Raw genomic sequence first — 22,055 nt, forward strand, 5'->3', positions numbered from 1 at the left:
GGTCCGTTTAGGGCTGTGTGGTCCGTTTAGGGCTGTGCCTTCTGGCCCTCAGTGTGGCTCCTAAAGTCCTACATGTTTGATTTCTCAGACTTTGTGCTTTTTTGTTTAATCTTTTCTCTCTGATGTTTTGAAGATGTTCTTGGTGATAGAAATTGTCTTTGAAAGTTCACATCCTCAGATAATATATAGTAGCTATTGCAACAAAGAAATAATAATAAGATGCAGGTAGAGACAGGAAGGGAGCCAGATATGTATATGTATACACACATATACAAAAGGAAGACTTGAGACTCGGTTCAGAAGAGTTCTAACAGACATTTCAGTAAAAGAAAGGTATAAAAGGACCAGCATACGATGATGTTTTACAATTGAAGGACATGCGTTTCCAGCTTTCCTGGTAAGACCTTTTCTCCAATGTGTGTTGATTTTTGTCTGTTCACATTTAAGAGTAAACCACTAAAATCTCATTGGAAGCTTTGGAGAGAGGATGAGCTTTTGTGTACTGCTTTGGATGACAAAGAGGTGATCCAGCAAGATTATTTAGCTAGCTGTTGTGTTGTTGAATCCTGAATATCCGTATTTGAAGACTTCTGTTTTCCAGCTGTCATTTTTTTCTAGAGAAGAATTCTTATCTGGGTAGATAGAAGCTTATGATGGTATCCAGTAGGGTGAAGGCCTCAAGGATTGTAAAAAGAGTAAGGGCATGTGGGGACGGCGGTATCTGACCTTCATCAACTTCACAAAGGGGCACTGTCCCTGTCAACAATATCACTGACACCAAACCAGTTCCCATGAGGTCAGACGTAACCCTCATGCTCTCATATCTCTTTCAGCTCATCTCAACACCAGTCTTACTGCTTTTCTGGGTCCAAATCCAGTGCGATAGCTCACAGACCTTACAGAACCAAGTGAGGAAAGTCAAAAATGAGGTTATGATCCAGATTAATAACAGAATACAATCAGATCAGCTACTGAAATGTGCACACAGGCACTCTGCCTTGACCCTCATGGCTTCAGGCTGGTGTTCCCAAGTTCTTAGTACTGCCAGAGTTGACTTCCCACCCCCTGTTGTCCAACAAAGTTCTCAGTCCTACCAATACTGGCTCTTCCCCTCCAAGGTCCCATTCTCATGTCAGGTGTCCGGTTTGGCCATAGATGTTGCTGGAGCAAGAAGGGCGTCCTACATTGTCTTGCTTCTTGTTCAGTGGTGCTAGAGGATAGATCTGTCTCTATGGCTAGAGCTGTTCAATTTATTGCTGAGACTAGCCAGTCTCTTTGTAGATTGTGGAGAGTGCCTAATCCCCTGATGGTAGATAGCCAATCCCATTCACATTTTCCTCCCCATCAACATAGGAAAGTCAAACAATGGCTATGAAAAGCCATATTGAAAGGTGAACTCAGTGAAGAACACTGCATAGTAATCTTTTCACTTAGTAGTCCTACCACCAGTAAAGTAGAGTAACTTACTTCTGTTCCCAGCTAAATAGATTTCCATGTCTAGGTTCTCCTCACCCCACCGCCACCCTTACCCCGCCCCCACCCCTGCACTCCCCACCGCAAATTTAAAATCTCTGGAAAATATGCTTAGTGTCTTCTCTCTGGGGATAGGAATGAGGACTCAGGGTGGAACCTGGGGGTATAGATGACCAGTCCCTGGAAGAAAGGACACCAGGCCGAGTAAAGTGGAGGGTCAACAGAATAGAGGAAGACCCTCCTTGAGATGGATATGACATAGTGACTGCATCTGTGGGCGTGGACGTGGTGGTGACTGAGGATGGTGCAGGGGTCCTCGTGTTCCGGGCCGGTGAGGCTTACCTGACTGTCACAGCAGAGGATGCAGACATGGTGGTGACTGAGGATGGTGCAGGGGTCCTCGTGCTCCGGGTCGGTGAGTGTTACCTGATGGTAACAGCAGTGGTGCTCTCTCTATAGTCCGTCCGCCACACCTTTAGTGGCCAATTGTTCTCCCACATCCTTCCTTCAGAATAACTGTTGCTTCTAATTTCTGAGCATTTCAGGGATCCTGCCATGAGAATCTGCTTATTTTAGTTATCCTCTCCTCTCCCACGTTTCTTAGGGCAGGAAAACCCAAAACCCAAGAGAGCTGTCATGTTTTCCTTCCGCAGTATTTGGGACAGCTCTTGCATGCCCCTGCATTATTGCCTTCCACGGTGTCCCTGTCAGCTTACAGCTTTTAAGCTTTGTTTCGCTGACCTTTTAGTAAGGATCCATGAAGAAATAGAGACACATCAAGGTGAGCCCTTACTGTAAAAAGTTCATCCATTAAGCAGCTTAACTCCCGTGGACCCAGTCCTCGCTGCTGGAGCTACAGTAGTGACAAAGCAGACAGTTATTCTTACCTTCATGGTGTTTAAGTGTGTGCTGTGTTAGGGGGAGCTCTGGTGGCTTAGTGGTAAGGAGTTGTGCTGCTCACACAAAGGCACATGGTTCTAATTCACCAGCTGCTCCGTTATAGAAAGATGGGCATTCTCCTCCGTACGATTTACTGCCTCTGGAAAAACCTGCTGGAGGGTCAGCTGTAAGGTGGTTCTGACTTGATAGTCCATAATAGCAACAACGATGATATGTTAGATCTTGATAAATGGGAAGGAGAAAAAAGCAAAAAAGAGATGCCATACAAGAAGTATTGTGTGAAGAGCTACAGTCACTTCAGCTGGGTGACCATGAAGAAAGCCATTTGAGTAAAACAGAAATCGGAAGGGCGAGCCTTACAGGCAGAGGGAAGAGCCAGGGCAAAGTGGCAGCAGGTCCCGCGTGTTGGAGGAGCTGAGTGGCTGGATCGCACCGTGAGGATGGACTTTTCTACTGAGTGATGTTGGAAGGTTTGGAGCGTGGGGGTGATATGATCTAATCCATCTCATTCTGACAGAGCTTCCCTGGCTGCTGTATTGTAATAGCTCGATGTGGGGTTAGAGCTGAGACAGGAACACGAGTTGGGAAGGAATCGTGTCAATAGGCCAAGTCACATGGAAGTGGTGAGGTGCCACAGGCTGGATTTGCTGGTCGATTGGGCTATGGGAAGGGAGACTGGAATTGTCAGGATTATTTTAAGGTTGGTGGCTCCTGTGGTTTTTTTAAACGACAGAAATTTGGTCTGAACATAAATAGTTTACAGTCTGTTAAATGAATAGTTTGCTAAAGATTAAGTCATAGAATATTTTTAGGTAATTTTGATCTGTAAGTCATGACTCTTCTTTTTTTTAAAGCTCTTCACAGAATATGGTCGCCTGGCAATGGATGAAATTTCCCAAAAACCTTTCCAGGTAAAATGTTAGTTGTGAAAATAATTTATACTTTGCTTCTTCGGCAGACTATAGTCTGGAGACTATGTCTGGCCCACCACCTGTTTTTACATGACCTGTCAGGTGAAAATGGGTTTTAAAGAGTTTATAAAAGAAAAAAAAGAATCAAAAGATGAATTCCACTTTATGTACCTTTGATGCTCACGGCCCAGCTGTGTTAGAACGCAGCCTGCTCCCTGTTTGTGCAGCGTCCACGAGCTCTTTCCTCCTAGATCAGAGGGAGTAGTGGTGATAGACCGCATGGCCTGCAAAGCCCGAAGTCCTTATTCTGATCCTTTAAATAAAAGTTCGTGTCTCCTTGAGCTAATTGTTTCTAGAGGATTAGAATTCATGGTAACCCCAGGGCCAGTGGAGGTGGTCTGAGTATTCGAACATTATTCCATGTAGTTTCCTTTCTTAATCTTATATGAGTAGCTGAGGCGCTGTTCTTACTTCCTCTTGTGCTTTCCCATTTTCCCCTCTTTTGTACTTCCCACTTGCCCCACACCTGCCTTCAGGGTGGAGCCCTGTGTGAGCATTTTCGCCTTCGTCTCTTCCTTCTGTTTCTAGTAATCTGCGAGAACAAAAAAAATAGCAGATGAACTCTGTTGACCTCACTTTTGGCTTATACATGGCTTAGTATTAGGTTTCTAAGACGTGATCGAATAGATGTAAATCCTTCAGCACATTTCCTTGTTTCCTTTGAAAAAGTGCTAGCATTATGCAAAGAGGTTTTACAATTGTTATCTTGTACATGCATTTATGTACAACATTAGAGTACGTTTTTCTCTTAGACACTGATGTTTTTGGTTCGAGACTGGAGTTTCCCTTATGAATACAGCTATGGACTACAAGGAGGAATGGCGTTTTTGGATAAGCGTCTGCAGGTAAGACTATAACCCTCTGAGGAATTCCCCAAGAGTAGATGATACCTTTCTCATTTGCCTTTTGGCTATTGTATTTAAAGCAGTTTATTGAAAAATGTTAGTTTTACTCACTCTTAACATAAACTAATATTTGTTCATGGATAAGTTTTAAAAACCTGGATATATTAGTGCACAGCGATTATAAGGGAGAATTCTGGGCAAAAGCCTAAGTTTTGATTGTAATTCCATTTCATATTTCTACCAGGTTCTATATGTTCCTTTTAGAGTCTCATATTTCAGAGTTTAGGTCTGTTGTCCTTATTCAAAATTCTTGTTTGTTTTGGGATGGATATAAACAGGCCTTGCCTGTTCTCCAAGACCAAAGCACAAGAGCCCTTTGTCAGTCACTACTAACTGGTTAGACCCTCCTTTATGCCCACAAACCTTCCTTTGTTCTTCCTAAGTATTGTGCAATCATTTTTAGTACCTGCCCTTAGTTGGCTAAAAGAGCTAAGCCACGGCTGATCAAGTGTTTGTATTTCTGACTTCTTAGGATTCTGAGTTTCCTTGTTAGACAAAACACAGGCCACTACAATCCGTCACAGTTGAGTGGCCTTCCTTCCTTCTGTCTTTTACTAGGATTTATAGTGAAGACAAAGAAATGATCACTGATAAATTGTTGGTCTTCATTGGCAGGTGAAGGACAATCAACATGAGGAAATTCAGAATGTTCGAAATCACATTCACTCATGCTTTTCCAGTGTCAACTGTTTTCTCCTGCCACATCCGGGACTCCAGGTGGCCACAAGCCCTGACTTTGATGGAAAGTTGAAAGGTGTGTTATAGCGTGAAACTTGTGATTTCATCCTTGGAACTAAGTAATGACCAGAAAATGCTAGCTTTAAATCTAGTGACAAGAGAAATGGCCTCAGACGACACAGTGCTTGGCATCTCATTCACATTTTGATCTTGCAAGAGATTGAGATTGTTCACAGCTTTAATTTGCCTGGCTCCACAGTCAACACTCTTGGCACCAGTAGCCAGGAAATTAAAAGACGTATTGCGATGGGGAAGTCTGCTGTTAGGGACCTCTCCAAAGTACTGAAGAGCGATGGTGTCTCTGGAGACTAAGGTTCATCTGATACAGGCCATGGTCTTTGCTATCACTTATTATGCATCAGAGAGTTGGACAATGACTAAGGAGAATAGAAGGAGAATTGATGCCTTTGAGCTATGGTTCTGGAGAAGAGTATTGAGGGTACTATGGACTGCTAGGAAAACAAACAGATTCATCCTGGAAAGGGTCAAACCAGGCGGCTCCTTGGAGGCAAGTATTCTGAGGCTTTGTCTAACATACTTTGGACATGTTGTAAGCAAGGACCGGTCCTTGGAGAGGGACATCATGCTTGGGAGGGTGGAGGGACAGTGCAGGAGGGGAAGGCCCTCTATGAGGTGGGTTGATTCGGTGACTGGGATAATCGGGACGGGAATGTCAGAGACAGTGCAACTGGCACAGGACAGAACAGAGTTTGGGGCTTTTGTTCATAGGGTCGCTATGAGTCGCAAGCGACTCGATGGCACATAACAACAACATATCGTCACCATCAAAATTAGCTCAGCTTGATTTCCCCATCTGAAATGGACATGGTAATATCCATTAATGAATGCACTTTCTCTAAGATAGGATTATTGTTTTACAAGGATAAAAATATGCGAAGTAAAGGAAGTCTAAATATAAGTCAGCTAAATACCAAGTAAAATTAACTCCTGAAGGAACCCTAACATGATGCATGGCCTAACTATTGTTTTCAACTTATGATTGTAGCATAACCTGATGCTGACTCGTATGTTGCTATTAGGAAATGCTGAGTAGATGATGGACAGTAGGAATTAGAGTTGAGACTCTTGAATTATATTGCATTTTTGTTGCTTTATTAATCCAGATCTTGAGTCATTTAATGATTGACACTCAAGTTACACATGCATTAAACTGGACACTTTGTTTATGAATTTACCTGAGCCTCTTGGGTTCCCAGTAAAATAATAATAATAATAATAATAATAATAATAATGATAAGGTTCTATTTTTCAGGGATCCAGCTGAGTTGCCAGCACTTTTAGGAATCTAAAGAGGAACCAAGTGTATGAATATGTACAAGAAGTATTACTGTAGTATTTATAATATAGGATTATGGGAAACAACTCAGAAGGTTGTTTATAAGTTGTTGGTTAAACTATGGTACATTTGTAAAAAGGAATGAAATGCAGCCAATGAAAAGGGTGGATATATATGTATTTACATGAAAAGATGGCCATAATATATTTTTTTAAATGTAAAAATATTTGTGAGTAGCATGTGTTATTTATTTAGGAAATATGTCTTTGTAAATATGCTTTAATTTTTATTTTAACTTTTATTGTGCTTATGTGAGTGTTGATACAGCATGTTACTTTTCCAGTCAGTAGTTCACACATAGATAATTTGGGGATTCCTCTAATTTTTCAGTCCAGTAAGTCTGGTCTTTTGTGGTTTTTTTTTTTTGCTTTTGAAGTTTGTTCCACTTTTTTTAACCTATTCGAACCAGGAGCGTCTGTTGTAGTGACGGGCAGGGGTGTTGGTAGTGGTAACCCAGCAACATGTGATCTTCCATTCTCAGGTTAGAGGAAGCTGGTCCAAGTGGGCCATTAGCCCTTTGCAATAAATATACTTTTAAATGTAAGGATTTTGGGGGAAAAAACCCAACAAACCTATGTTATAGTTCTGCCTCTCTTTAAAAATGAGAGTAGCCTGCCCTTCTGTGTCTATTTAAGGAACTACAGCTATTAAGGAAGGCTACTGTTGAACAGTTCTTACTAGCTGTGTAAAGTTTATGTACTTTTAAACCTGGAAGATGGATATTTTGTAATTTTAGAAAGTTCTTTCCAACAAGATTTTCTAGGCTTTTTAGGGGGAAAATGGAGGCTAAATTGCAAAGAGGGAGCTCTGGTGGCCTAGTGGCAAGAAGCTGCGGTGCAATCCTGAAGGCGCATGGTTCGAGGCCACCAGCTGCCCTACGGAAGAAAGATGGGCAGTCTCCTCCCGGACGATTAACTACTTCTGAAAACCGGCTAGAGGGTCAGCGATGGGTCAGTTCTGACTCCACAGTGCACAACAATGGCAGATTGCAAACAGCAGGTGGTTTGGTGGTAGAGAAACAGCAGACTTTACTTTGGGAGACTTGCAAGTTTAAAAGAAAACTAGACACTAACCTGGACTTCGGTGTTTTCTCAAGTATATCCTTGTCCTGTGGAGATGACGACATTATCCTCAGAATGTTCAGGACTAATCCATAGAAAGACCTTACTGCTGTTACTCTAGGACATGAGATTGACCTCATGTTGTATTCCAGAGCTCTTTCTGCAAATGTTACCACTAATAATTTAGGAATTATTTTGTTGTTGTTTTTGTTATGTGCTGTCAAGTCACCTGCGACTCATAGTGACCTTATGTACAACAGCCCTAAACCCTGCTCTATCCTGTGCCAATCTCACTGTCTCTGACACATGTACCCCCATTACCCCAGTCACTGAATCAATCCATCTCATAGAGGGTCTTCCTCTCCTGGGCTGTCCCTCTCCAAGGACTGGTCCCTCTTCGTATGTCAGAGGAAGTTTTGGAATCCTTGCCTGGTTCAGGAGTAGCCTGGTTTCACTCTCTCCACGGATTGTTTTGGTAGGTCTGTTTATTATAGGTTGGCCAGTGATTGTGAAGTGAGCTCCACACGCTGATCCTCATTTTAGTACAATCCATGCTGAGCTGCTGCTGCTGAAATAACTTAGTCAGAAGATCAGCTGCTGTCGGAGGCCCCTTTTCATCAGCTATAGTATAAAGAGAACCATTTTTTTCCTATATAAAAGGGATCTAATACAGTAACTGTACTGAGTTGGTCAGCTAGGGATTAATACAGAAGGGTTTGTAGCATACAGTCGTCTTTGACACCATGAAAGATGGAGATTGTTTCTGTCATGAGGCTGGTTCCCAGGGGAGTCTGCAGCCAGTGACCAGCTGAGGCAGGGAGGGAAGGCCTGGCCTCCTAACTCCACTTGGGACAGACAACTCTGAAAGGCCGTTCGAGCTTTGCAGCACCCTGGAGTCAGCTGAGGTCTAATGTTCACGGCGTCAGAGCTCAGTGTGTCTCTGACCAGTCCGGTTACGTTTATTCTCCTGCAGAAATCAATTAACAGTAGATCTTTTCCACACTAATCTTTATTCTGTCCCGCTTAATGGGAGACCCGACTTCTAATAATATTTACATTTTTAATTTTAATAGATGCTTTATTTACTTATTTTTATGATGTGACTGAAAGTTTACAAAGGAATTTGGTCATCCCTTCATACACCTTTTATTTGATAATTTTAATGACAAACAACTCATTGCCATGGAGTCATTGCCGTCTGCTGGCTGACCTTCCAGAACGTTCCTCAGGCTGTTAATTCCATGAGGGGAGATTGCCCATCTGTCTTTTGAGAAGCCTCTGGTGGATTTGAACCGCCAGAGAAGTGTTGACCTTTGGGTTGGCAGTGCACCTCCTTACAGACGGAGCCACTAGTTATTGTTTTGTTGTTGTGTACTGTCAAGTTGGAACGGAATCACAGCTGGCCCTCTGGAAGATTTTTAGAGGCAGTAAGTCGCACGGGAGCAGATTATCCATCTTTCTACTGTGTCGCAGCTGGTGGAATTCAAAGTGTGTGTTTTTAGGGTGGCAGCACAGTTCCCTGTCACTAGGCCACCAGAGTTCCCTCAGTGCTATTGAGTTGAAGATGACTCGGAGCAGATCTGACTCCTCCCACGCTGTGCCGTCTCTGATACACACAGAGACCTCGCTGCAGTCATTGTGTCAGTCCGTCTCGTTGGAGGTCTTCTTTGACCGACCGTCCACCTTTCTAAGGATTGGCCATGTGTCCAGAGTGTGAGAGATAAAGCTTTGCCGTCCTTGTATCCAAGGAGCATTCCGGCTTTTCTAAGACATACCTGCTCACTTTTGTCCCATACAGCAGCTGGTGGATTCGAACCACCTGCCTTTGGGCTGGCAGCACAGCTCCTTACCCAGCGTTGCTGTTATTGAGTACTGTTTAGTCAGAACCAACCCATAGCTGCCCCTCCAGTGAGTTTTCAGAGGCAGTAAATTGCATGGGTGTTGATAAGGCCACCAGATCTCCACAACTGACAATTTCAATTTGGAATTTAAAGCTTATCTTTGGGCAGTGGTCTTTGGCATGTCATTTTAACTTCTTTGGTTCCAGAAAGTGAATTCCATGAGAATTTAAAAATTCTGTTTATACTGCAGACAGGTGTCTCTGTTGTGGTTGTTTTCGTGGTTGTCAGGTGCTGGCCACAGCGGGACACGCACACTTGGCGTCCTCACAATCGGTGTACTGTAATTGTCCTGTTTCAGAGCCTTTGTTGGAACCACTGTATTGGTCTTTTTGTGTGTGTGTGTACCTTCTAGTGGGCTCCTCTGTTCACAGGGTTTCCCCAGAACACTTCATTGTGAAACCTCTACCTGCACCAGAAGGTTCTTGTCCAAATAGAGGACCACCACCTGCTATAAAGCCTAGGAAAGTGTGTGTCAGTGCGGTCTCCTCTCTGTGTGCTGAACAAGTGGCGTGAGAAGCCAGACTTTTTTTTCTTTTTTTTTTGTGCCAGGAAATTTTATTATTTTTTTTCTATAATTATATTTTATTAATTTTCATAAACATTTACAGAGATTTTGGGCTTCCACTCATTCATTGTTGCACTATTCTCTCTACCCTCCTCCCAGTTTGTTCTTGTCCAAATGCCACAGTGCTTGTCAACGCCAGTTCTGATTAATCTTCTTTGTCAGTGTATCCTTTGCCATTCCCTATCACTCCTCCCTGAGAGAGACTTCACCCTGAGTCATAAGGAAAAGGGCACGGCGTATTCTCTTAGCTACTTCCTGCTGAAAAGGGACGCTGTGGGTTTCAGGGTGAAGATCTTCTCTCACTACTCTAAAGGGCCCCTTTGGCAGTAGGAAACACATAGACTATTATGGAGATTGATTTTGGAATTCAGATGCACTCTTATTGATTGTGCTTGGCTGTACACGTACATATCCTTCAAGATGTATCATGGGGGTGTTGCAACCTAGAAGACACAAATTTGACTAACAAGTTATAAGTACATGAGTCCAAAAATTATGGAAAAGTAAAAGAAAAGATTCTTTCGTTGTTTTACAAACCCTCCCCCAGGTCCCCTCCACCATGCCGCCCTCGCTCTAGTCTCCTGTGATGACAGAAATACCCAGTTACATCTCTCTTTTAAACGGTTCTCTCCCTCCTCTGTTTCAGTGCAGTATACATTATTGAACCCATCTTACTCAGTCTCTCCCCAACCCCAAGGACAGTCCCATTCTACAACAGTGGCATCATGTAATATTTGTCCTTTTGTGACTGGGATATTTCACTCAGCATAATGTTCTCCAGAGTCAACCATTTTGAATAATATGAGAAGCCAGACTTTATGACCAAGAATGTGGCTTCAGGATCAGAGGAAGACTCACTAACAGCCTTTGTTCCGTACCTGACATGACCTTGTTTGCTCCAAGTGAGGGGGACTTAGAGCACTTGCTGCAGAAGATCATGGATGACAGTCCTTAGTATAGATTACAGCTCATCATCAAGAAAACAAATCCTCACCACCGGGCCGATAGGCTACATCATGATAGAGGGAGACGGTTTAATGCCATTTGGATCAATACCCTTAGTGACGGTAACAATGGGCTCAAGTGTGTCAAATGGTGCAGGGTCGGGCAGGGTTCAGAGCTGTACGTAGGGTCTCTTAAAGAGTTGTAGCTAAAGTGGCTGCACATAACAACGAAAACGTGTGACTTAAGGGTGGTACAAGGCCTATGCAAGGGCCTGAGACAACTTGAAGAGTGGTATTTTGAAGACTTCGCTTTTGAAAAAAATTTTTTTAAACTATTTTTTATGTGTGTACCGTCAAATCAGATCTGACTGGTACAAGAGGAGATTTTCCCTCCTCCAGCAGAGCATCTGGTGGATTTGAACCCTCGCGCCTCTGTGATTACTGTGCAGCTTCTTGCCACTAGGCCACCAGAGCTCGCCGGAAAATTTTTTAAACAGTGAAATTTCTTGATGGATTAGTGAGTAGACGGAATATCCCTGAATGAAAACCAGGATAAAGAATCCTCTCCAGAGTGTATTCTGGACTGGAGAACACTTCACAAGGTGGAACAGAAGGAGAGAAATAAAAATACATCGAGAGATTTTTTTTCCCCAGGGCTCTACTTTTCATTGTGATTTGAGCAAATTGATTTCCGTTCAACACTTCATACATTTTGTTTTGTCACAGTGATCACGGTCTGAAAAATGTAGACAGCATTCTTCCCACTTTTCTCCTTGTTTCACCCACTTCCATTGGCCCTTTCCCATCCCTTCTTCCCTTCTGAGGCTCATCTCTGGGAACTGTTGCCCTGCTGATTGTTCATATTGGGCCATTGATTGGTCTAAAGAGTGCATTCCTTCCTGGTGTCATTGATTACCTTATACAGATAGTTGTTAGGTGCTGTCGAGTTGAGTATGGTTCATGGTGATCCTGTGAACAACCTATGTGAGCACTGCCCTATCCCATACAGTCTTCAGAATCTCTGACACACTCAAGCCCATTGACCCGTCACCATGTCAGCCCACCTGGTTGAGGATTGAATCCTATTTCACTGCCCCTCCACCTTTCCAAGCATGATGTCCCTCTCTAAAGAAGAGTCTCTCCTATCAACATGCTCAGAGTATGTGAGCCAGAGCTTTGTCATCTCTGCCTTCAAGGAGCACTCTGGACGGAGCACCTTCTCTAAGACTTATCTGTTGTTTTGTGGCAATCCGTGGGATCTTCCGCACTCCAACACCACAGTTCAAAGGCGTCAGTTTTTCTGTCATTCCTAGTCACTGTCCAGCTCTCAGATGCATAGCTAGTAACTGAAAAGTGGCCTGAATCAGGTGCACCTTAGTCCTCAAAGTGACATTATTACTCCTTAATAATTTGGAGTGACCCCTCACTGCAGACTTTCCCAGTGCAGTATGTCTCCTGATCGCCTGACTGCTGGTACAGAGTGTATAGTAATTGTAGGTCCAAGAAGAAATTGTTGGCAGACTCAGTCCTTTCTCCATCTAGCATGATGTTGCCTTTTGGTCCATTAGTGAGAACTTCTGTTTTCTTGACATCAAGATGCAATCCATATTGAAGGCTGCAGTGTTTAACTTTCTGCAACAAGTGCTTCAAGTCCTCCTCACTTTGAACAAGCAAGATTGTGTCATCTCTATAACAAAGGTTATTGTTGAGTCTTCCTCCAACCTTGATGACCCGTTTTTCTTCATAGAGTCCAGCTTCTTGAATAATTTACTTAGCATATAAGTAGATGTGGAGAAAGGATACAACCCTGACACACACCTTTCCTAATTTTAAACCATGTAGTTATCCCTTGCTCTGTTTGCACAACAGCCTCTTGGTCTAGGTTTCACATGAGCACAGTCAAGTTCTGGGACTCCCATTCTTCTCAATGTTAGCCATAGTTGATTGTGATCCACGCAGTCCAGTGTCTTTGCATAGTCAATAAGGCACTAATAGACCTTCTTCTGAACGTTGATACAGTTCTGTAGGTAACATTGATTACCTGTCCATTGTTTTGCTGAAAATCGAGTTGATTTCAATTTCAGGATTGAAGGGTGATGAAAAGCCGTACTTTAGGGATACTACCAGTCTGTAATCGGGATGGGTGTGTCAGAGGCCATGCGATTGGCACAGGATAGAGCAGGGTTTAGGGCTGTTGTACATAGGGTCGCTATGAGTTGCAAACGACTCGATGGCACATAACAACAACACCACCACCAGTCTGTAGGGACCCCGGTGGTCTAGTGTTAAGAAGCTACACTGCAATTCTCAAAGCACGCAGTTTGAATCCACCAGCTGCTCCGTGGGAAGAGGTGTGTAGCCTCCTCATGTGTGATCTCACAGCCTTTGAAAACCCTCTGGAGGGTCCGTCATCAGTGAGTTGGGTCTAAGTTGACGGCACACGGCAATGGCAGTAGCAGTAGGAAGTCTCTATCCGACTAGGAGGCCTGGTCTTTTTAATGCTTCTTAATTTCCTCCACATTTTTCTCCCACTCTTCTGTGATTCTTTCAGACCAGTTGGCAGAGGTCACCATGCTACCTCTAGTTCGTCCGGTCTCAGGGCTGTGTTGACTGAGGTTTGCAGGCTTCATTAGTCCTTGGGACTAAAATAGTCTTTGATTTTCTTAGAAAAGAGATTGATGATAGCCAAAAAGTGTCATATGCCTTCTGGAATCTTCCAGCTAAAGCAGATGTTTCCTACACGCCAAAGCCTGCCTGCTGTTGGTTCTGCCTCTTGGGTGACTGGGTTATGAGGCTGTAAATGAAGATGGGAGGAGACTGTCCGTGTTTGTTCTGAGGAGCTGCTGGAGGATTCAACCTCAGAGACTCTCAGCCTTTGAGTTAGCCCCGAAAGTCAGCAAGGACTTTATGTTATGTGTTGTTGAGTTGAAACCAACTCATAGCTGACACTCCACCAGGATTTTAGAGGCTGTACATAGCACAGGAGGAGATTGGCTATCGCAGCTATCAGATGGATCGAGAACTCTGGTAGCTGGGCCGGGGCGAGTTTCCCTGCTAGCCCAGGCGCTGCCCTTTCTGGGGGTTTGAATCCTCCAGTGGCTCTGGGGGAGGAGGCTGGGCAGTACCTACAGTCTGGGATGGGTACCTGAGGGTCGACTATGAGTCAGACAGGCTCACTGGCACTGACAGTGATCAAATGATTAGCTTGGCTGAATTGCCTAGTAGCCTAGTGGCATATTGTGTCAGGTTGTTAACCAAAAGGTTGGTGGTTTGAATCTACCTTCTGCTTCGAGAGGGAAAGGTAATGGGCAGTTTCTTCCCTTAAAGATTTACAGTCTTGTAAACTCCAAGGGTTGATGTGAGTCTGAGCTGACTTCTTAGCAGTGGATAATTTTGTTTTATTTTTGGTTGAGTAAGGCTTTTTGCTTCTTGTTTACTCACTATGTTTCCTTGTCCCTTATGGTCCTGTGAACAGATATTGCCACTGAATTCAAAGACCAGTTACAGACGTTGATACCATTTGTATTGAACCCCAGTAACTTAATGGAAAAGGAGATCAATGGCTCAAAAGTCACCTGTCGGGGACTTCTGGAATATTTTAAGGTAAATGTGAGTTTTAATTTTAAAGTGGGTTGTTCCCCTGACTTTGGTTAAACTGAGCTGGCATGTAAAGCTCTGGAGACTTTGTGGTAAGAAGCTGTGCTGCCATCCCAGAGGCACGTGGTTCGAATCCACCAGCTGCTCTGCAGTAGAAGGATGGGCATTCACCTCCCGTGCGATTTACTGCCTCCGGCTGAAGGGTCGGCTCTGAGTTGGTTCCGATTTTATGGACCATAACAGCAACAGCAAAGATGAAAAGTGACGTGAATTTCAATGTTTATTTATTTACTTTTGGAGATACAAAGCAAAAGCAGATTTATTAGGAAGGATACACCCCGAGGGAAGGACAGACGATGGAGGAGGCCAGTTAAGGAAGATTTCCTGGGTAGGGGTAGAGGGGACGAAGCCTTCGAGACCTCAGCTCTTTATACGAGATAGCCACTGGGTGGCGGTGTCTGTTTAAGACCCAGCTAGATGTTTGTACTCTTGAAATTTGGTATTTCAGTACAGATAGTCCCCCAGGTTACCACCTTCTGATTTAGAAACAACTCATACTTGTCCTAAATGTTTTGTGAACTTGCCCTCACTTTGAAATACTTGAACCAGCTTCAGCTGGCAACAGATGTCTCATTGCAATCACCTTACTTACTGCACGTGCAACTTGTAAAGCATTGAAAAGCTCCGAGCCTTTTCTTACACTAAAGGCGAGTCCTGTGTGCACCTGTTGTATCCGTGTGTTTAATTTAAAGGCACACTTAGGCATGGATGTCGTCCACAATGCGGGGGGATGGATCCTGGGGTCCAGTTGGCGAGGGGTGCCTTTCCAGGAGGGAGCCACTGGGTGTCAGTCCTGAAGAGCCAAATGGGTGTTGTTTGTACTCTCTCAGAGAGGGGTTGAAGGAAGAAGGTCCCCCGGGATGATGTGGCCGGGAGATGGTTAGGACGCGGCTGTGAGGCGCACCCAGATGGGACATGACTCCCTCGAGTCGGATGGCCACCGTCCACAGGTAGCAGAGGCCTGTGCATGGGGAGCCTGCTGGCGAGCCTCACCTCTTGTGCTGCTTGACAGGATTTTTAGCGATTTTAGTTAACGAGAGCCACTAACATGCACCCAGAGGTGTGCTGTGTGTTTGCTAATTCCTGGTTGTTGATCTAGGTAGGAGAATACACTTGGAATGGCCACTGTTTCCAAAGATGAGAAAGTAGAAATTAAACACGACAGCATGCTATTTATAACAACTGGTTTGTGTTTCTATTCTAAGGCATATATTAAAATTTACCAAGGCGAAGATCTGCCTCATCCCAAATCCATGCTTCAGGTAAGGGTTCTTGGACATCCTGGAGTCTGAGCTGACTGTGCGACACTAAGCGTCTTCCTACCAGAATGTTGTTGCTCTCCTTTCCCATCGGGCTGGAGAAGCCTGAGCTTCAGAGCAGTGTGGCATCCATCGCCTGCTGGTTTTGTTTTTTTATCTGTCTGCCTGGTGGCACCTGACCATTACTGGTTTTTTTCACTAACCATACTTTGGAAAACACTGCATGTTATACCCAAGTAAAATAGCTGTATCTAGTTATGTTACAGGGAGCTCTGGTGGCCTAGTGGAAAAAACCCGAGCTGCAATCCTGAATGCACGTGGTTCGAATCAGCCAGCAGCTCCTCGGGGGAAGGATTGGCAACCTCCTCCTGTGCGAAGACAATTTTCCTATTATCTGTTGTTTACTTTAGTAGAACATGGCCTGACATGCTTTATTTATTCATCAGGATTTTGTTTTTTCTCCTCAACTAGAAACTGTCATATTGTTTTGACATACAAAGTCTGACTTTCCTTTGCTGAGCACAAGGCCAGTTATTAACAAATGTTCATTTCTTTGATTGCAGAACATTTTCACAAAAGGAGCTAGAGCCTGAAACGAACCTTATAAAGAGAAATCTTTCTTCTTTGGTTCATAGTTATTTCTTGCTTTTGATCGTGAAGCAAACAAAATTATGTTTTCCTCTGATTTGTTTTTAAAAGGATTAATGTAGACCAAAGCATCTTCTATATGAAATCGGATGTGTTTTGGCATAAAAACCAACACTTCCTTCCATAAATAAGACTAGAACATGAAAAGGTAGCAGTAGGGTAGTGAATAAGGAAGAATGAGGAATAGGGCGAGAGGAGAGTCTCACTTGGTTTTTTGACCCACCAATTCCACTACTGGGAATATACCCCAAAGAGACCATAACTGCCACCCAAGCAGATATATGCACACCCATGTTTATTGATGCTTTGTTCACAATAGCAAAGAGTTGGAAACAGCCTAAGTGCCCATCAACAAACGAATAGATTGAGAAGCTCTGGTATATTCACACAATGGAATACTATGTGGCATTGAAAAACAAGGAATTCATGCAATATTATTCAAAATGGGTGACCCTGGAGGACATTATGCTGAGTGAAATATCTCAGTCACAAAAGGACAAATACTGCATAGCGCTACTGTTGTAAAACGGGACTGACATCAGGGTTGGGGGGAGACTTGAGAAAGGGGATAAATTATGTATACTGTATTGAAACAGATGATGGAGAGTACTTTTTAAAAGGGATATAGGATTGGGTATCATTGGCATGACAGGAGTCCAGAACTAAGGTTGCAGAGTGGAGAAGACTTGTGGGGGAGGGATTGTATAACAATGAGTTTTTCTCTTACTTTTCAAAGAGCAAACTGGGGGGAAGGGGTGGGTAGGGAGAAAAGTGTAAAACAAAACAAAAAAAAGAAATCAAAAGGAAACTCTGTAGCTGACACTTTCCTTTCTTTAAAAGGCCACTGCGGAAGCCAACAACTTAGCAGCCGCAGCCTCTGCCAAGGACATTTACTATAACCACATGGAGGAGGTATGTGTGGAAAATGTCTTATTCTGAAATCTCTAGTCTGGATTTTGTTGCTGCTTCACATAGTCAGGCTCGATCCTGTCTGTAATGTGTCACCTGTAATCTAACAATTTGACAGCGTTCAAACCACCCTGGTGAGAAAAACACAAACAATTAAGACAAATATTTTGCTCTGGTGATTGAGATTTTATGGCAATTACTGTTTCTAGCCAAGTCTTTCTTAAGACATCGCTGTTTTCTGATCAGTATCACCTTGGTTATTTAAATGTGATTTTTCAGCTGATGTCAACCCAGATTTTATTGGTCTTGATCATCAATTTAAAGTTCACTTCTAAGGCCGTACATTTTCCTGGCCTTTTACAGTGTCTCTTTTTCTCCTGGTTTTGTCGGGCATTTGTTTGTGAAGGGAACCTTACCGAGCTTTCTCTTTTTTTTAGGTTTGTGGGGGAGAGAAACCGTATTTGTCGCCAGACATTCTAGAGGAGAGGCACTGTGAATACAAGCAGCGTGCTGTTGAGCACTTTAAGAGGACCAAGAAGATGGGAGGGAAGGACTTCAGCCTCCGGTACCAGGAGGAGCTGGAGGGCGAGATCAGGGAGCTGTACGAGAACTTCATCAAGCACAACGACAGCAAGAACGTCTTCAGCACCTTCCGCACCCCCGCCGTGCTCTTCACGGGCATCGTGGCTCTGTACATCGCCTCGGGCCTCGCCCTCTTTGTGGGGCTCGAGGTTGTGGCCCAGCTGTTCAACTGTTTGGTTGGGCTGCTGTTGATCGCGCTCCTCACCTGGGGTTACATCAGGTACTCTGGTGAATACCGTGAGCTGGGCGGCGCCATCGATAATGCTGCGACCTATGTGTTAGAGCAGGTGAGTGGTGCTGCCTGTGGAGGGTGAGGGCTGCTCGTGGCCAGGTGGTTGTCCTTGTGTTGTGAAACATCTCCACGCAGACGAGTATCACTGTGCAAGGTGTGAAGAACTTCCCTGGCCATCTTTTCCCTGACTGGCATTGTGTTCTTTTTCTTTACGTTGTTAATATTTATTCCTAATACTTTGCTTCACTTCCTAAAGATCCTTTCGTGTGAAGGAAGTACCATTTTAGAATATTGTACATCTCACCAGAATCTCTTCATTATATGCTCTGGAGACCTCTTTCGTGGATGCTGCTTTATTATTAGTTCATGTCTCTGAAAAGCAGGAGCTTTGAAAACGATGAACTTAATCCAGTCTTTTGTTTTGAGAAGATAGCTATCTCCTTCCTGTAAAGTCTTCAGATGGATTTTTATTTTATTTTTTTATTATTTTTGTGTGTGTGTACCGTCAAATCAGATCCGACTGGTACAGGAGGAGATTGTTCCTCCTTCTCCAGTAGAGCATCTGGTGGACTTGAACTGTGTGCCTCTGGGATTGCAGTGCAACTTCTTGCCACTAGTCCACCAGAGCTCCCCCAGATGGATTTTTTTTAAAAATTTTATTATTTTTTGTGTGTGTGCTGTCAAATCAGATCTGACTGGTACAGGAGGAGATTGCCTCTCCTTCTCCAGCAGAGCATCTGGTGGATTCGAACCATGTACCTCTGGGATTATAGTGCAGCTTCTTGCCACTAGGCCACCAGAGTTCCCTCAGATGACTTTTGACCATGATGAGATCTCCAGTTTCGTAATTCTTTTTTTTCTTTTATTTTTTTTTAAGTTTCGCAATTCTTGAGGCTCCTTCAGTATTTATTTTCTGAGTTGTGTGAGCCAGTCCGTCAGGAAGCTGGCGATGAAGCCGAGGGCCCTACCTGTCGGTCCACAAAGGGGCGTTAACCCCCGGGAGTTAGCTGTTGCCACAGCCTCCCCTTACCTGTATTTTCCTTTCCCTCTTCCAATATCTAATGCCAGTGGAGACTTTTTTTTTTTATAAATCTATAGCTTTATTAAGACAAAAACAAGGGTAGTATGAAGTTTACATTTAAACGATTTTCACAGAAATCTAACACATGCCTAGAAAGATTTAACAATGGCGCTCTAGATATAGTTTAGATAATGTCAAGAACTGATGAATCTCATGATTGAAGACAAAGCATTTCAGATATCAGTTAATTCTTAGGATTAGAAAAAGTTTTAGATGAACCACTGCCCCAGTGAAAGTTTAATCTTCTCCTGAGACTAGGGCTTTTGAAGTCTTTTAGCCTTTGAATTGCTTCAATGAAACTTGTGCTGTTAGTAATTGAACCCTGCTATCAATGGTTTCAGGGTTCAAAGTTCAAAAACCAGTGGCTCTGAAACTTCCACTCTTCTTTCCTCTCTGAATCTTTACCCCTAAATACTTAGTCAGAGGCTTGGATGGACAAGCTGGTATTTATGACTTACTGGAAAAGAAAGGTCTGTCAATTGCAAGATTTAGCACCTCTAAGACAGAACCATTTGCCTTTGTATACTTGACAATAAAAAACATTCTTTTCCATTTCCATCTCAAAAATGACGAAGTTGGTAACTTACTGGCTTAGTCCTTTGTAGGGACAGCATTAAGCTCAGGCAGGTAACATCTTGGCTTACAGGTTTGAAGCATTCAGAGGCTTTAAACAGTCTTTCAAAGTCATTGTTTATGTTGCCAGTGACACTTTTTAAAAACAGGTAAAATGATTCTGGACATAGAATCAAATCAATAGTTTGGTTCTTCCTATTTCATCATTTCCCTAATCAGGCCCCAAATTTTAACAAGAATAATCCTATCCATTTCCCATCTTTCCCACCCATCCCTCCCACCCCTCAAATAATACACCAGTAATAGCCAAAAACCACACACATGCTACGCTGTAAAAATGGAGAGTTAAGACTATTGGGAAGAAGGCTGTGGGTTGTGGAGATGCTCTTTGAAGACCCACAGTATCTCTCTGCTCTCCCACACACCCACTCTGCAAAGTTTTGTCCTTCATAGCAGGCCCTCTGCTTTTCTCAGCAAAGTGCAGAATGGGTTGCCTTTAAACACTTATCCGCGTCCCCTCCACTGGGATGGGTGTGCAATCTATACAGCATGGAACAGCTTTAAAGCACTTGGGTCACTGCAGGGCACAGAAACTACTGGCTCTTCAAAGGACATCTTCTCAAGCCACTTCTGTGGTGTCAAGACAAGTAGAACTCCTTCCCTCCCCACTTTAAGCCTGTCACAGTCTTGTGACAGGGGCTGGTACTCAACAGAGTTAATTCTTGCCATCTTTTTTATCATCATCCTCTGAGGGGTAGGAATGCCACGTCAGCCTTTCCTCATAGAAGGATATGACAACCTGTGGGCACTTGACATTGGCTTCCTTGGCAGGGGCCAGATCAGCCTCATCAGAGTTTTTCCATTTCATCAGGAACATGAGCTCTCCACTGGAGTCTGTAACTCCAATAATCCGCTCTGGCTCCAAACCCCGGGCAAAGCCTCGTGGCTTTTCTGACTCCTCCTCTTCTTCTTTGGTTTACTTTCCTCTCCGTTATCTTCAGCATCAAGAGTCAGCTTTGTGCTTGCCTCCCTCTGATTTATCTGTCTCATGAGCTGTTTTCTGTGACTGAAGAAGGTCAGCAATGAGGTCAGGACAGTCCAAGTTCTCTCCTGGCTCCTGTGTGTTGTCCTCATCTGAGAAACCCTTCCACTTTAGGAGGTACTCCGCTTTGCCCTTTACCACTCGACCATCGAGAACCTTTTCCACCACATATTCTTCTTCCTCTTCTAGTTTCTTTTTGTTTTGCTTTTTCCCCGTAGTGCCTGCCAGCTTTCTAGTGTAAAGGTTGACGTTGCTCACAGCAGCGCCCAAGAGCCCGAGGGGAATTGGTGTCACACAACTGGCACGTCGTGTAGGGCTGGCCAGGGAAGTGGCGCCCACAGAAGCAACAAGCTGAGTGGCCATGATCAAGCCCCTCACTGAAGCGGCGTACCACAGGTCTGGGTCAACAGCCGTCCCCACTGCCAGTGGAGACTTTTGACAGAGTAGCTCTAAGGACCTGATAAATTCTTTTTCTCTAACTGTTGTGTTACTTTTACAGGCTACTTCTTATATGGGTAATTCCACTCAAGCGGCTTTGAGGAGTACAATTGTTGGGAGACACCCTCAACCAGTGGATAAAAAAGCACAATAGCAACTTGACCTGAGGCTCCAACAAGAAGCCAACCAAGCCCAAGTGATTTCTGGGGATTGGCCCTAGTCACAGGTCCAGGTCCAGAGAAACTGGCCGATTTGAGACCATCCAGAAAGAGCAAACACACAGGACTATAATAAACGGAAGGACCTCTCCTGTGGCTCCGAGTTCTTAATCACTTGGTTTCTGTTGGAAGCACTGCTTTCCCTGCTGGTGTAGACCCAAGCCTGTGTCTCTTTTCTTACTTCTCTCTGCTTTATGCACTTTATGGGGAAAGTTAAAGGAGAAAATGCACTGCAGCTTTAAGTCCTTTATGTGCCACCTAGTGCCTTTTAAGATCGAATCTGGGATTCTGTGGGTTTGTGGGGGAGGGGGCGGAGGGTAACCCTGAGGAAGATGCCATTTTGCATTGAAACTTGCCATTTCCTTTACACCTTACTCTTTTCAGTAGGGTTCCTTTATTTTAAAAAGTTTACCAAACTTGCACAAGCTTCAGAACTAAAGACTGGCAGAACACAATGCCAAGAAACTTGAAAAATCCTAGTTCTGTCTTTAGAGAACCCTGTTTGGTAGAAGCATGGGAAATTCAAACATTTAAAGCATCATCCTCTGAAACTGAAGCTCTTTTACCTTGACACGCTTACAACCCTCTCTGGGTTTTTTGC

General features: G+C 43.8%; 1 protein-coding gene and 1 pseudogene across 1 annotated transcript in view; one reads left to right on the forward strand and one right to left on the reverse strand.

Annotated features, from left to right (window-relative positions):
* ATL3 (atlastin GTPase 3) overlaps positions 1-21,444 on the forward strand; it is a 51,175-nt gene extending 29,731 nt beyond the window's left edge. The window contains exons 6-13 of the mRNA XM_006901518.1: positions 3,228-3,284; positions 4,097-4,189; positions 4,865-5,003; positions 14,291-14,418; positions 15,678-15,734; positions 17,220-17,291; positions 17,726-18,157; positions 21,298-21,444. Of these exons, the coding sequence (XP_006901580.1) occupies positions 3,228-3,284; positions 4,097-4,189; positions 4,865-5,003; positions 14,291-14,418; positions 15,678-15,734; positions 17,220-17,291; positions 17,726-18,157; positions 21,298-21,390 (1,071 nt within the window). The 3' untranslated portion in view covers positions 21,391-21,444. The remainder of the gene's footprint in view (positions 1-3,227; positions 3,285-4,096; positions 4,190-4,864; positions 5,004-14,290; positions 14,419-15,677; positions 15,735-17,219; positions 17,292-17,725; positions 18,158-21,297) is intronic.
* Positions 20,472-21,161, reverse strand: LOC102873088 (annotated as a pseudogene).
* Positions 21,445-22,055: the final 611 nt, after the last annotated feature.

This window comes from Elephantulus edwardii, unplaced genomic scaffold, assembly GCF_000299155.1.
Source record: "Elephantulus edwardii isolate Elephantulus edwardi_28Jun2011 unplaced genomic scaffold, EleEdw1.0 scaffold00328, whole genome shotgun sequence".
NCBI lineage: Eukaryota > Metazoa > Chordata > Mammalia > Macroscelidea > Macroscelididae > Elephantulus > Elephantulus edwardii.